Source organism: Drosophila subpulchrella, unplaced genomic scaffold (genome assembly GCF_014743375.2).
Source record: "Drosophila subpulchrella strain 33 F10 #4 breed RU33 unplaced genomic scaffold, RU_Dsub_v1.1 Primary Assembly Seq354, whole genome shotgun sequence".
Classification (NCBI taxonomy): domain Eukaryota; kingdom Metazoa; phylum Arthropoda; class Insecta; order Diptera; family Drosophilidae; genus Drosophila; species Drosophila subpulchrella.
This window is the reverse complement of record NW_023665577.1, coordinates 4,629,230-4,645,380: the sequence shown is the minus strand read 5'-3', so window position 1 is coordinate 4,645,380 and position 16,151 is coordinate 4,629,230. Positions and strand designations below refer to the sequence as shown.

Below are 16,151 nucleotides of genomic sequence, written 5' to 3'. Positions count from 1 at the left end.
TTGACAGATATGCCACACAACTGTGGACTGAATATACTCTCTGAAATCTGATAAGTACAATAAACCCAAATGACATTTACTTTTAGGTAAATCAGATACATTCGTAAGTTCGTTTTGTCTTTCATAAATCCATTCGTTTTTATTTCCATATCAACGATTTTAAGTACATACAATATTTCTCACTGAAGCAGTTGTTATATTTGTTTTTTTTTAAATAAATAATGATCTCTACTTATATATTTGTTGTTTGTATATAATATCAATTAAATTCAAACAGGTGCAGCGCACAACATTGAGAACCCTTAGTACTTCTTTGCTCTTGGAATTGTAGTTAAAGGTGCTTGGGTATATAGAGAGAGCTCGGTAATACTTGAACGTCATTTGATTTACCTCGTTGTCTCCGCAGGCAAGAACTTTGCACTTTTCGTTTACGATTGTTGTTAGTAGTACTGTAATTTCATGTAAAATCCACATGGATAACAGGCTTAAAAAAGAGTTTACCAATTCTAGAATGTTTTTAGCAAAAGCTAGCCAATCTACGGAGGCACTTCACAGGTGTTCTAATCTAATCTAATCGAAACGCTCTAACCGACGACTACGTAAAAGCCTTTTGTCTTTTTTAAATCCATGAAAATAAGCCTAGCGTGTTGTTGCTCTAGGGATTTAGTATGTGGGTCTGAATCCGTTGCGTTGCGATAGGACCGAATCGGGACTCTTCAGCTCCATGGCCAGTTTGTAGCCCAGTTCGGGGCGACGATCTCGACCCTCAGCCATTGCCTTGACCTAAGATAATAATACAAAATAAAATAATAAATTTTAAATGGATTTGGATAGTTTTTTATGAAAGGCCAAAGGCCATAATTAGACTTGGGATCATATGTGAAATCATTTCTTAAACATCCCTTTTTCCAACATCCTTAACCATTTACTGTTTTTGGTATTAAACCATAAGTAAATAAAGGTCAACATAAAATATGATTTTATGGAACAAAGTTGTAATTTACAAATTGTAGCCAATCATGGATCAAATTGTATGTTTAAAAAAATTATGTACATATAATCCAATGTCTAGTCATCACACAACATTTCTCTTTTCAATCTTAAATGTGTTTGGACCAAGTCTTTTGATGAAAGTGCCACAAAAGTAACTAGGGTCTTAAAGTCACTTTTTAAGTGTCTAAAAGTATGCAGTTAGCTTAAAATATATTGTTGCATACTTTTTGACACCTCAAAATGCACATTAAAGTGATTTAAAAACTCTAGAGAATATTTCAAGAAGTTCTTATCAGATAGTTTAAGGAACAAGATAAATATGATGTAATTTGTAAAAACCTGGGAAAAGTAGGTATACAATTCTTAATTGTTTTTTATTTGGCATAGATATTTCTGAGTTTTGAATTTTTAATCAGTGTATAGCCTCAGTGTAAAGCCTCACCTCGTTGGTGTGGACGATAACGCCGTCGCTGGTGTTGACCTTCTCCTTGGTGTGCTCGATGTCGTGGACATCGGTGCCCCGGCAGCAGTCGTCGATGAGGATGGTCCTGTATCCTGCCGAAAGCGCATCCACGGCGGTGGCTCCCACGCACACATCGTAGGCCAGTCCGCACACATAGATGTCCGTGGCGCCCTTCATCTTCAGCTGGGCATTCAGCGTGGTGTCCGATAGCTTCTTGTTGTCCCAGAACACCGAGTACGAGTCCACCTCCGGATTGGTGCCCTTGTACACCTTGATGCCGTGGTCCACCACCTTGAGGTCCTTGTGCAGCTCGGCTCCCCACGAATCCTGGACGCAGTGGCGGGGCCACAGGCGCTGTTTCATCGGCGGCGGCCCGGCAAAGATGACAGTATCGAACACCTGGGCGGAGTCTGAATCCAGCTGAAAGGGGGGGGCGGTACACGAAGGAGAAGTCTGTTAAGTGCCCGGCACTTCCGTTCAATTACCATCGACGTCTTCTTACCGAGGAGGACTCGTCCATGGGGCGCATTTTGACATTATCAATAAATGAAACGTGATCGCTGGGATGCCAGTCCAATGAGTAGAAGACGGCATCAAAGTCCACCGTATCCAGCAGCTTGTTGATGGGCTCCAGTATCTGCGGGGAAGTAGGGGGGACTAGGATAAGGAGGAGCTCCACCCAAAGTCAACTCGAGAGGAGTCCATAAAGCGACGAGGCGGAAGTGCGTGTTATTAATTTTGACAAATTTTCATGTACCAGCCACAGAGCCATGTCAGTTGCCAGATGGAAATGGAAATGGAGTGGGCGTGGCAGGCACGGGGGGCGTAGTGAGAGCAAGAGCGAGTGAGAACGGGAGATGCCGACGACTTCCGGCGTGTGTCGCAGTGCGGAAGCGACTTAAGTAAAGCATATCCGCTTCCGCCTCTGCACTCGCTCTATCTTCCTCTCTCTCGCCCTCTCTCTGCTTATCCCCCCAAGTATCTGACATGCAGAACTCCCCACCCACTCCCTGCATAACCGAACCGAACCGAACCGGCTTATCCCCATCATCTGGAGCGGCAATGACTTTGGCTCGAACCCGGGGCCGGGCCCTTCATTTTCATTTCTCGTTACGCTTTACTTTTTTATGTCCTTCCGTCGTCGCCGCTTACCGCACCTGTCGGGGGCTAAGCTGCTGGCCAGGTTGCTGCCAAGCTAACCGCCCAAAAACCCACATCCCCACTTCTCCACCCCCGAAAACCACCCCCCGCCCCCTTTGTGACTCCGGAGCTCACCTCGTGTCCTTGCTGCTGTGCACTGCAATTACTTATATCCAAGGAACCACTTATAAAATCATTTTGTACATCAACAATGAGGAACGCGTTCACCGGTCGCACAATCTGCCAGAGAGGAAGAAAAAAGGACGAGATGGTGAGTATCACGAAAATGTTACAGCGGGAAACATGAGCAGCCACGAAATAAAAAAAATGAAAAACGAAAAAAAAAACGTGAGGAAAGGAAAACAGGAGCAGGGACAACAGAAAAATGAAAGAAAATTGTAAGAAAAATTGTATGGGCAAAGTAAGTGAAGCAGGCGCCACAAAGGCGGTACGGGGTGAAAGGTGAGCTGAGGTGGGGCGGAGGGGGGCGGGGCATTTTCTGGGCGGACCAAAGTACCCAGAGCACAAACATGAAAAGCTAAAAAGAAAATTTGTATACATATATGAGCTCTGCATTAGCGTGTGTATCGGAGTGTGCCTGTCTGAGTGTGAGTGTGAGTGTGAGTGTGAGTGCGCGTGTGTGTGTGCTCTCCGCCGGCTGATGAGTTTCTTTTTTCGCCGCCCAGCGTTATAAATGCGTTTTAAATGAAGTAAAAGCCAGTCAAAAAATGGAGGAATAAGAAAAAATAGAAATCTTGAAAAATGTATTGCAGATAAAACGAATTGTGGATGATCTTGCTACTTAAAAAAAAATATTTGATCAAATTTACCATTTAATGCTTTTATAAAATGGTAATATTTCTTTATTGTATATATATTTATTTTTTGAGGTGCCCAGCTTGAGTTTAAACTTCGGAAACAGGCATTGAAAATTTTATAAATACAAATTATAATTTGTTTTTCTGTTCAATATTTTAGTTTCTTGTTTTCTATTTAACATTTTACAATGGTACGTATTATAGAGTTTTATATTTTTTTAAAGGTTGCATTAAAAATAAGGTGATATTTAATTTGTAGTTGTGTTGGACTCTGAGCTAATCTGTTCACCTTAATTTCTTGAATTGCCAAACCATTTTTTAAGGTTTCTTTTAACAGGAAATTATGTCTGATTATCAACGATAAATTATGAAGGTGCTATAATACTTACTATCATAATTTATTCTAAAACATAAAAAATTTATAAAATATTAAATTTGAAGTAATGAAGACATGAGTTTTAAATATTTCTTGATTTTAAAATATGATTGCGATCCCCTTAAAGTTTAATGATTTGATATCCCATGACCAAACTTGTTTCGACATGCACCGTATCCTTTTTTGAAGAGCATCTAAATGTACCGCACCAACACACGCGCAGGCACTGGCGAACACAGACGCACACACACACAGGGAAGGCGAGGGGAGCAGCTCGTTAGGTTGTCATTGCTATCTTGACTGGCAGCAGGAGCGGCGGCATCATCAACAGTGGCGAAAGCATCATCAACAGCCCCGTCCCGACCCCCCCATCCCCCCACCCATCCGAATCCTGCAGCTCCTGGCGCCTCTGTCGCATCCTTGTGGCTCACAGTAAGCTGATTATGTTCGAGCATATTTAAAATTAGTGAAGCGCTTTTAATTTGTTATTTATGTGCACGCTGATTATGAATGATTATGATCTATGGGCAAACACAGACGCAGTTGCAGCTCCTGCTCCTCGTGCTCCTTGTGCTCCTGCTCCTTTTGATTTGTGTTGTTTGGGCTGGCAGGGCATTTAAAATATGTCATCCAGCTAAATGCCTTAAAGCGCTAGAACGTGAGCTGCAGCTGCAAGGATCCACAAGCAGGTGAGCCAAGGATCCCAGAGGCTGGAGTCCTGGTGTCCTGGGCAGCGGGGAGACAGCGCTTAAGCAGTTGATGATTTATCACCATGTTGGCAGTCGCAGTTGCCACTGGGATGCAACCACTTTGGATGCCAACAGCGGTGAGCTGGAGAAAGGAGAAAGCAGCCCGAGTCGAGAGGAAGTGATTTACATTTACATGGCGAACATTCTCAACATTTTGAGAATAGTTTGCAGCAGGGAAAGCGGAGCTGCTGCCAGATAATAGCCGGATCAAGGTAGTTAATGTATCAATTTAGCCAAGTTCGTGTGTGTCGGGTGGAAACCGAGTACCGAGTGTCTAAGTGAAAGGAAGTGTTGGGTAATTTGGGTTCAGGGAATGCCTGGGGAAGATTAAATGCCCGGTATAGGGATCTCTGCTGCTAATACGACAATAACTCCTGCCGAGCAAGTTGCTCATACGACGCGTTGTGCGCGATATCTCGCATCAAACTCAGTTGCCATAGAGCCCGGGTCGCCTTTGTTAATTCAACAACAAATCAAAACTAACCCCCGCCTCCGGCTTGAACCCAACTCCAAGCAATTAAGACAGACACATTAGACAAGCCAGGGAGCTGAGCCGAGTTAATAACTGGGGGCAAACACTGCTAAAGCCACAAAAGGCTTCGAAGCCCGGTTGTCTGCCGCAATTTGCACATCAAGTTGCTCCTCGCTCACCTCAAGAAATCAGGACCAGGCTTCCAATTACGGGCCATCTGGCACAGATGCTGCCCAAGATCCAGCTACTGCCCATCATCATGGCCATCATCATCGTAGTCGCCGTCCTGCTGCTGCAAAACTTGGCAAATTAACACGCGCCCCATCCCCAAACTTCTGGCCAATATAAACAACTGACCTCTGGGCCTTTGTTATGGCACACAGCCCCCCGGAAATCAGCATCTTAATTTAAAGTTGAAACTATGAATCTCTGATGAAGCTACCTCCCGTACACCATCCATCCCCAAATGTGCTACAGTTAAATTAATTATTGAAGGCAAGATGCTGGGTGGTTGGGTGGGGATAACCACAGGTTGGTGTTTCGGCTGGGGGCTCTGGAGTTCTTGGCACCTTTCGGTAACCACAGCAAAAATCTTAAATTCAAATTACACTTCAACCCGTAACAAAAGGAACAAGTTATGGGAATAACTTTGCCAGATCCACACACAAGAAACTTTCGTCCTTCGGTTCGACTCAATTTCAGTGGGAAATAAATTTCAAAAATCCGTAAAACCCAGAGCGACGACGTTTTTTGGGGCTACCAATCCCAAATCGGGCTCCCCGGGCCAACTTCAGCTCAGCCAGGCAGACAAACTGTCAAAGTGTTCGTGTGTCTCCTTTGCTTTTTGGGCCAGAAAAGTTGCCAAGCTAAACGAGTGACGACGAGATGAGACGAGCCACGAATCGAATCGAATCGAATGGAATTCAACTTGCCATTGAAGTATGTGCCAAAAAGGCGAACGTGCCGAACTCGAAGCCAGACCAGACCAGACACACCCACATGTGGATATATACTTGCCATCACACATATCCCCGAAATGTACACCTTTTTGGAGGGTGGAGCGACGGAGGCAGGTGCTAAAGCAATTTCCGCTCCGAAATTGTTGCATAAGTTGGTGGCTGCCAGTCGCCGGAGAACCCCCAAATATATATATATATCTATCTATATAGCCAGGGATACAGAGATATATGCACAGATATATTTGGCATAGGCAGACAGTCCTCATCGTCCTGACAGTTCTGTGGATTTGTGGGCTGAGTGGGGCTGGGGCTGACAGTTGCTGGAAAATTACATTATACAATTTATGCGGCTGCCAGACAGCCGGGCTAAGGATCCGGTAGGTGGGAATTGCAGCCGCCGAAAGAACTGAGAACTGAAAACTGAAAACTGAAAACTAACTATAAATAAGCGCCCAGAACTGGCGGGGTTATCCAGATAAAGGTGGCTCGCATTCCGACACAACTTATGGATAGTGGGGAAATTGTTTTGGCTGAGCCGATTTCGATTAAGGCAAAAGTTTGCTATATAGTCGGCAGCTTGGGTGGGAGAAACCCCTTTCCTAGATTTATTTGTGGTCATACAAGGGTTATTCCAGAACACTAAATAACCAGGAAAATGTTGAGCAACTAATAAGTAGGGAAGTGTAGGGTAATGTGACGAGTAGGTTAATGTGACGAACTCGTCGAATCTCACATATGACGTCACGACAAAAATTCCAAATATATGTAGTCGTCTCCTCTTATCGTGTCGACAATGTATTTACAGTAATATTTATTCTAAGGTAATAAAATAAGGTAAATACAAGCACGTATAAATGAGATCTTTATCAACAGTGTTTGCTACTTGGCATTTTTGTTGCGCCCTTTGAGATATTGTTTTAGATATGCCGTCAGTTAAATCAAAGTTAGTTAAAAATATTAACTCGAAAAAGTTTTGCAGGCAACAAAACTAGTTAAGCTCCATGGTAGGTTGCAAATCCAGAAGTATGCTCAGTAGATGTAAGCAACTTTCTGCTCTTACACTTTTGAAAAATATTGATTTTTGGGGAAGTTACATTAAGAAACGAATCGTTCGTCACCTTACCCTGCACTCCCCTACATAAATTTATAATCTCACGAATTTTAAACTAATTTTATAACTTCGTTTAATTAGTATACCTAGAGTAACAGTAAGCCAGTAAAAATATTGACCAATAATAAATAAATTTATAAAAATCTTTATGAATTTCAAACCAAATATAAAGTATAACATTTTGTACATTTATTCCGAATACCTGTCTGAAAATGTGTTTTAAAAATGAAATCATATTTCTTTATCGTTTAGTTAGATGCGTGACCCATTTACGAAAAATCATTTTGAATTTTCAATCAAATACAAACAAAATTTGTAGTATTTTTTCTGAAATCCTTCCTGTAATTGTTTCTTAAAAGTAACTATATTGCTTTATCATTTTAATTAAATGTGTGAACCATATATAAAAGTCATTATGAATTTTCAATCAAATACAAATAAAATTTCCTATATTTAATCCGAAGACCTGTCTGAAAATGTTTTTTAAAAGTAATTATATTTCTTTATCATTTTAATTAAATATGTGACCCATTTATAACTCATATTTTTACCATGCAAAGTATTCAATTAATTGAAAATTTATAATGTTCAACTATAGAAAAGGTAGTTGATTAATTGCGATTATTTTTTTTCTTTTCTAAAAACCTGACAGAATTTGCCGCAAGCACTGGTCACCCAACCGTTATGAAATCGAATTGCAGCTCCTTGCTTTTTTTCTTCAAATTTACATTCAAGCAAAGATGAATTGGGCCGCCCTAGTTAACCTGCAATTTATCGTATTTTTTCGCTGATTCCGTTCAAGAGCTTAAGAAATGGCGACTCATTTTTCAATAAAGTCCAATCAACTAAAACCAACTCTCAGACTGGTCAGTAAATCAATGAATCTTGCTCCTCCGGTCATCTTGCGCCCGCCCCCCTTTTTCTGATTTCCTCCACCACCACTGTTCATTTCCGGTGACTTTTTTCGGGGTATGTTATAAGTCATTAACTTTCTAAATAATCGCCGCAGCGTGTCAACTTTGGTCGTTAAACTTTCATCAGTCGGTGAGGCGGCCGCCAGGGGAAAATCCAGCAGCCAGCAGCCAGCGACCAGCAAAAATTAAGCTTGGAAAAATCGGGCTGTGGAGATGGGGAAAAACTGAGCGAAATTTATAGCACGATATTATTTTCCGCTCGATGAGCAGAGAAGTTGTGAGGCGACTTTTGGCACTCACTGTAATTCCTGCCCGCCGAGATGGAGGACTATTCGCCGTGTCTTTTTCGGTGTTGGTGCGTAACTGAGCACAAAAAAATGTGCCACATTTTGTGCCATAAATGAAGACATTATAAACGACACTGTGTTAGTGTCTGCATGCCTCTGTGTGTGTGTGTGTGCTGTATCTGTGTGTTTGTAAGTGGGGGCCAAGATTAACGGTAGACATTGTAAGACACTTAAAGCTGTTGAAGATTTTTGAGTTGCTTTATGGCCAGGGGGTTCAATGAACTATATGATGATGCCTTGTATGATATATGGCTGCCACGCCCCCAGCCCACCGCCTCCGCGTGTGTGGGTGTGTGTTTCCACACAGGAGCAAAGGCAAAGGCAAACGAGCAGGTGAGGTGGCCATAAATTTATTATACGAGAAATAAAAGCAGTTTAAAGAAATGAAATATTTACGAACAAAGGAGCCCGAAATGAAAAAATGGTATGTACTTGTACATGAATAGAATGCCTCTCGCAGTCAATTGAGAGGGCCGAAAATGTCAAAGGGAAGCTGGGAACAAAAGGAATAGATTCGCATTAAATAAAGTGCCAGCCCAGCGAGTTTATCAGGAGCAAGCTGTGTGTCCTGCGTGTGTCCTTTCACCTTTGTCAATTAGTATTTTAAGCAGGGCAGAGAAGCAAAGGAACCCAACCAGAGAAACCCCAACTCAGGTTTGGTCCCTCGTCAAAAACGTGAAAGCCGCAGCATTTCACGCTTGGGGCAACTTTCTCTTGGAACTGGAAGCCTAAAACTTAACCACCTTTCTCTGCAGTCGGTTGAAAAAGCATTTTCTGCACATTTAAGCACATAAATTACGCACTTTCTGGCAAATGCAAACACAATAAAAGCATCAAAACGTAAGCGCGTCATATTGAATTATGTGTGTAAATCAAAATTGGGGTAAATAATGGACGGAATACCTTTTACATTCAAATGAATTCTGGACACGCGCAATCATTCGATGGGCCATCGGTCATATTATTTCCATAAATTTGCTTTCATTTCCACTTCCGTTTCCGCTCTCGTTCCCGCAACTTCAATCGATTTCGATGTGCAATCCCAAACCGAACCGAACCGAACCGAAATCCACACAAATATATTTATAAACAGACAGCCGCAGGAGCCGCAAAATATTTAGCGACCGATGCAAATGATTTATGGCGTTAATGTTCTATTTATGCGTTTATTTAATTTGTGTCTGTGTGTGCCAAAGTTTCATCCTCATAACTCTAAGCTAAACTCATCCCCCTCCCCCATTTTTAGTCGTCCGTCAGTTGATTTGTTTATTATGCAAATTTTTCGGCTTGTTTGTTGTTTTTCCTTTTTTTTTGGCGCAGCGTTTCCCTTCCATCTGATTTTCCCCGCCCCTTCACACGAACATTAAACTGCAAAATTACCATTTATGCAATTCATGCGGAAATACAAACAAAAGTCAATTTTATGGGGCGGCATTTTTCCTCGAATTTATTTCATTTCCCGCGCAAAAACTGCGAATGCCTAAGTAGGGTTTCGTTAGGGGCTGTCATTTTTTTAAGTGTTGCCGTTATTACAATATCAGCTGCCGGAAGATTTCATTCGCTCTGCTTTTTATACGTTAATAAATTTGTTATACAATATTACACAATTTGGTGTGTGCACGCGGAAGAGGCGGTGCCTGTGGGCGGGGCTAAATGGCATATCAAAAATAAAATGATTATTCCGTTCCCCCCCACCACAAACAATTTTTCGCGTGACAATGGAGGCAGGACTCAACAGGCAACACATAAGCTGCCAACGCTGCGTATACGTAATGGGGATTGGGGTGGATTGGTAAATTGCAAAGAGCAGGTCATCAAAGTTGATGCCTCCCTTCGGTAGGTGGGAAAAAATAAATAAGCCCAGGGCATAAAGCTCAACAAAGTATACTTTACATACTAGGGAATGTGAAGGTAACGATCTAAAAAATACCTTTGTGTTTTCTCGCACAATTAGATAATGTCTTTGGTTCAACATGCTCTAGCCTTGCTAATAATATAGGAAAATTAAAAACTAAAAGCTGCTTAATGTTGTCTTGTTTATCAGGCGAAAATTCATCATTAAAAGTTTGCCTGCCGGTAAGACCATCCGCAAAAAGGATGCCAAAACTTTTTAAATAGCGGAAAATCTAAGTATTAAAGTAGTTTTAAACGGCTGCTGGCTTTACCACCCGCTTTCTTTCAAAAAAGAATTTAAATAAGTTACTTATCGAACTTTTATTTGAGAAAATAAACCAACGAACATGATACAAAACTATTTTTAATCGCCTAAATTTGAAGGGTATTTAAAATATCTCTTTTGGGCGAAACAGAAGTCTTTTATTGCAAAAGAAAAATATTTCCAATTAGAATCCAAGAAAACTCTTTGAAAATATTTAAATCAAACAGGAAACTCCATTAAACGGAAAATCTAATAAAGACTCTTGTCCAAACCACCTAAAAACTCTTTTCTTTCATTTACGTTCACCGAGTATTTTATTCAGATTGTTTTTATCAACAAGGCAAACTTTTCGGGGGAAATTCCTCGTCGAACTTTGATTTCCACCCGAGAGAAGCAAATGCCAAATAAAATTCAAAACTTGCCGAGCTTCGCTTCAAGTAGCTTAAAGCAGGCTGCAATAAATAAAGAAGTCTTTGCAAATTGGTACCATCACGTACGCAATTTTATGGCAGCGACTGTGGCAAACAAAGTTGTGATGCGGGATGGAGATGTGCAAAAGTCATAGACTACAACAATAAAATTATTTGAAATTTTTTTCGCCCATTTCTATTTTAATATGCTGGGTGGAAAGTGGAAACTTGAATGCAACTTGGGGCATGTTTTCCAGCCCCACTTCCCATTTTTTTTTCTGTGGCATTTTATTTGTCACGCGTTTTTATCACTTTACGTGCGGAGTCTGGCCACTGTGACAGGGTATGGGTATGGGTATGGGTAAGGGTAAGGGTGTATGGGTGTGTATCTGTGTGAGGCAGTCCTGGCATCGGATTATCACATTTGCATATGCCGCCGCCTGCTGCTTCTTCTTCGTGACAGGCCAGCACACCAGGAAGGATGATGATGATGATGATGGAAGTGGAAATGCGAATGGGAATGGAGATGGCACGCGAAATACGAAATGCGGAATGGAAATGATGATGAAAGCATCCCTGGGAGACCCATGACGTGTGACATTCGCTGTAAGCGACATTTTACCACTGCCCAAGCCCCCCGAATCCCGCCCAGAAACCCCCGGAACCCCGGGAACTGGGACTGATCAGGATTGAATTACACACACAATCCGAGTACTCGGCCACTTTGATTGCAAATTTTAGCTACCAGTGTATGCGTGTGTGTGTGCTTGGAAGGGGAGTTTCATGTTGACAAATATTTTATAAACACATTTTTTACGATTTTACGAGTCCCCGGATATGAAACACTGAATAACGCAAAACGTTAACCACAAAACAAGAAAATCATAAATAGTGCAAAAAGCAACAAGCCATGATGGGGACTTCCGGCTCACCGTTTTTATCCACTGGTTCCAGCAAAATTTGAACTCCTCCCTGTCTATAAAGCCATCGCCGTTCGTATCGAAGACGGCGAATATCTGCTCAAGGCGTTCGGCAGGCACATCGTAGATATGACCCTTGTCGTTTCGGAACAGAGCTCGACAGATTATGGAAAACTCGGCCAGGTTCAGGCGGTCATCGCTGGGGGAATATTGGGAATGGGTTCAAAAAAATATGTTAGAAAAGGGTACTCAAGAAATAAATGGTTCAGAAGTCCAGAAAGCTTAAGGATTTTTAAATGAGCTTAGTATAATAAGTTTAGGTAGACACATTTTTTAAAGTAGGTATATGCGGGCAGTACTTTGTTAAAGTGCATAAAATAAAATTTAAGACCTTTCAAAATGTAGAAAAGCAACTAGGTAATCATTTCTTAACATAAAGTAAATCGCATTTTAAAATTAACATTGATTGGTCTACATCAAAAAAATCCTTTCGTTTTTAATTTAAACTAAATAATTAATTTCAGTTTTTATGTCATCATTTTGACCTAATTCCACTTAAATTTTTGAACATTCTGTTTCAGTTGAATCAACGAATATTTATTGTATCACATTCATAAACTCGCTTTGATTTGCCAATTGATATTTTTAGAAGTCAAAATAGAAATCACTGTCTTTGGCATTGTGGTTTTCCAGCCGACACATTTTGTTTCTGGCTATTTGCATTTATTGATTCACATTAAAAATGCCACATATAAAACGGCTCAAAGTGTCAATTAGAATTAATGCACGCCATTTTACGTTGGACTGTTGCTGTTATAAAATAAATTATTTTCCCATTTAACCAACAGGAACAGAAACATTTAAATACTTGTTTATTTATATTGACCGTCCCTGAATATGCTTTGAATATGTTTTTCAGCGGAGTTTTGTTATTTGTTTATTTGTTTTGCCAAATAATCTACTTTGCGGCCTGTGGTGGCAGTTTGCAGCACACCATATATTTATTATAAAGGTAATTATATAATTTAAAACAAATGACGAAAAAACAAATGGCCTGAATTTCAATTTGAGATTATATAATTACAGGATTAATTTATAAATAGTTGATTTGATGGTGAATGTAATTCAATTGAATGGGAAGTAACTCGGATTTAGAAATATTTTTTTTATTAATTATTTAATAAAAACTCACCCGTCTTTGTCGAATGCCGTGAAACAGGCGTCCATTGCTGAACCGTTTGAATCTTCGATGACAATTGGCGGTGTAGGTGAATCCATAACGGCGACGATGTTGCCAACGTCCAAACAAAGCCAACAAATCCAGCAGCGAACTCTCACTTAATGAAGCTCCCGCAGCCAGCTGCAAGTTAAAGTGAAGCCATCAATAATAACAACCGCACACACAGGGGCACACACGTAAACACTGGGTGGAAAAGCTATTTTCCTGCGGGTGGAAAGCCCCCACCGCCCATCGCCCACTCCACCCAGTCCACCCACTCACTGGCTGTACTGTTGTTGACTCGTTAGTTGTTGTTGCTCTGGGCCCGGCTTAGCCCGCTCAGCTCGAACGCTTGCCAGTTACTGAAAAACGGCTGGGAAAGCTTCGCGCTTCTTTCAGCTCGTTTCCAATGGCTCGATGGCCAAGCGCCGCTTGCCTTCACATAGATTTATCGAATAAACAACCGATCCCGCCGCCCCCGAACCACGATTTTCCCAATCTTTTGGACAAACCAGCCAAGCCAGGGCATTGTCATGGCGACGACGTCATCTTGTGGTTTATTTTATTTATTTGATTTTCACCGTGTACGGGCAGGGCACTCCCACCATTTTCCATTTCCACAGTTCCCCTTCTCCACTTTTTCCCCTTTCCACACAGCCAAGCTTTTGTGGCGGCGCCCGCAGACGATTACCTGGCGTTTTTCCTAATCAAGAAGTGCGCATTGTACACTGAGCCAGATTTATTTATCTTCCATAACTACCCATGCTATATTTACCAGCTTCATGTGAGCGCAAGTAATTTAATTTATTTTCCACTCAGCAGTAAGGTAATATATTTAAAACATTAAAAGCTGCAAATTGATACAAATTAATATCTAGACAAGAAAATAATGCAGGTGATAATTCATTTATGCAATACCATGTCCTGCCAAGAGTTCATGGAAAAATACAATATAAAGTAGGCACACTCTTAAAAACTATGAAGGTTTTTATTTTCATTAGTTTTGAAAATTATATTGAATCCATTTTGATATTAAATTATGTTAGTAATAGGCCCGTTTTCCCATCCTCACGTTAAATCTAAGGTATGGGTTAAAACTTTAAAATAGGAATTCAGATTTAAAGCGTACTTCAAAAGAACGAGTAAACGTACCTTAACATTATATACTTTTTAAAGGCCTATAGACTTAAGTTACAACTTTAAATTAGAATTCACATTTAAAGAGTACTTTAAATTTAACATGCGGACGAGAAAACGTCCCTTAACATTTTAGACCGTTCTTAAAGCCGATATATTTATAGTTAATTTGTTATAATTATTTTAAGGATAATTTTATATGTTAGATATTTTAGTTAGTATCTTAGGTTGTTATTTACATCACGCGAATTATACCAAAAAAAAAATCAATATTATAAAATACCCCAAATTTTTTTCTGTGTAAGTGCAGTGATTTCCTGCTTCTCACCGGGTTTCTGGGACAGAGTTAATGGCGGGACACCGGGAGGCGAATATGAAAGTTTTCGACATTTAGCCTCGAAATGCGGGCCCTTAGCACGTCACGAATCGCAGTTGATTGTTGTGGATATGCGAGAGAGTTTTGAAAAGCGTCAAATAAGTGGAAGAAGTTGAAGGATCGAAAGGCAGGATGGCTGAGGTGGGCCAAAAGAGCAAGTACAGTTGCCTACCGGGCTTTTGAGTTGCCATCTGCTAACAAGGCCAATTGCGTTGGCTTCCCTGGCATTTCTGAGTGATTTTTCCACGCTCGAGTGTCAACTTTTCATCTAAGTTAACAAGGTAACTCCGTCTTGCCATCCCCTTCGTTTTTTCCTTTGTTATACTTGCCTTTTTGAGATATTAGTTTTTAAGCCCGTTCTGGGTTTTCTTCTATTTGAGTTTCGTTTAACAAAAAAAAAAATCTCCTTCGGCTGCATACATTTACCTGCAGCTTATAACATTTCCATTTCCCAAAGCCTAAACCCCTTGCCGCATTCCCCCTTCCCCTGGTAAGCCACAAAGCCATAGATTTCCATTTAACTTTTAGTCCTATTTCATCCAGAGCTCCCGAGCTAAGCTCCCAACATTGTGTCCTGCTTTCCAGCATCCTTTTTTTTCTACATGGCACAACTAATGCTCAGCAGGCGATAAATTTAAATTTAGAAGGCAATGTGTGTATGTTTACTTAATATTAAAGATTTATGCACAATATGTTGGCCGCACAAGGTACAAGAGGCCGCAATAAAATATAAATATTGCCATGATTTATGTGGGGAAGGCAAAGTCAAAAGCAGGTCCCCCAAGTCGATGGCTGAAAATGATCAGCGAATATCGCTTTAAATTGCCAGCAAAAGATGGATACCGATACAATAACAAGTTTCGGTTTAATTTGGCCAATAACTTTTGGCCAGAGATAAAGAAACATAAACATGAACAAAATGCCGGGCGGACGAGCGATAAAAATGCGCATAATTTCGCTGAGCTCGGCGGAAAGTTTGTCCAAATAAACTTAAGTACAACCCGCAGTTATCCATTTTCCTCGTTCCCCCCTCAGGAAAATACAATCGGAAGCCCCTGCTCAGCCAGAGGCGCCCCGAAACACACTAATTGAAAACTATTTTCGGAAGGCAGGCCTCCTGGAAGCCAGGGATCCCTGGGTTTTGGGTTTTTTGGGTTTTAGGTTTCGGGTTTCGGGTTAATATGTAAATGGCGGATAACGCGAAATGTGCAAACTTTGGCTGCGAAACAATTTACGCGGCATTAAGCAAAACGCGTGCGCACACCTCACCTCAGAGACCCTTCTCCAGATTGCTTTCGATTAAAGTTGTCGACGTCAAAGTCATTGACTAAATAAAGAGCGTCTATAAAAGCCAGCAAAAGCGGCAAAGTAGTTAGCCCCCTGCCAGAAAAATATAAAGCTGAAAAAACTTTGACAATTTGACAAAATGGGGGGAAAGGCGAAAGTTCCGCAAATGAAAGCCAGCCAAGGAATAAGAGAGAAATAACGAAGCCAGCACGTGTCCCGATTATGAGTTCGACTGCCAAAAGGTGACACAGGTGGAGGTGGTGGTGGGGGTTGGTTTCCGGTGGGGTCTTTCGGGGGTTACA

General features: G+C 41.1%; 1 protein-coding gene across 3 annotated transcripts in view; it reads right to left on the bottom strand.

The window, feature by feature from the left end:
• Positions 1–203: 203 nt before the first annotated feature.
• LOC119560647 (nicotinamidase) overlaps positions 204–16,151 on the bottom strand; it is a 32,371-nt gene continuing 16,423 nt past the window's right edge. Inside the window, exons 1-7 of one of the 3 annotated variants that reach the window (XM_037874202.1) lie at positions 13,332–13,421; positions 13,023–13,190; positions 11,843–12,029; positions 2,732–2,836; positions 1,959–2,093; positions 1,436–1,876; positions 204–783 (exon numbers count right to left, since the gene is read on the bottom strand). In XM_037874202.1, coding sequence (XP_037730130.1) covers positions 664–783; positions 1,436–1,876; positions 1,959–2,093; positions 2,732–2,836; positions 11,843–12,029; positions 13,023–13,108 — 1,074 coding nt within the window. In that variant the 5' untranslated portion in view covers positions 13,109–13,190; positions 13,332–13,421 and the 3' untranslated portion in view covers positions 204–663. Of the gene's footprint in view, positions 784–1,435; positions 1,877–1,958; positions 2,094–2,731; positions 2,837–11,842; positions 12,030–13,022; positions 13,191–13,331; positions 13,422–16,151 lie in introns of those variants that run through there. The other 2 variants (XM_037874201.1, XM_037874203.1) reach the window with 2 other exon arrangements.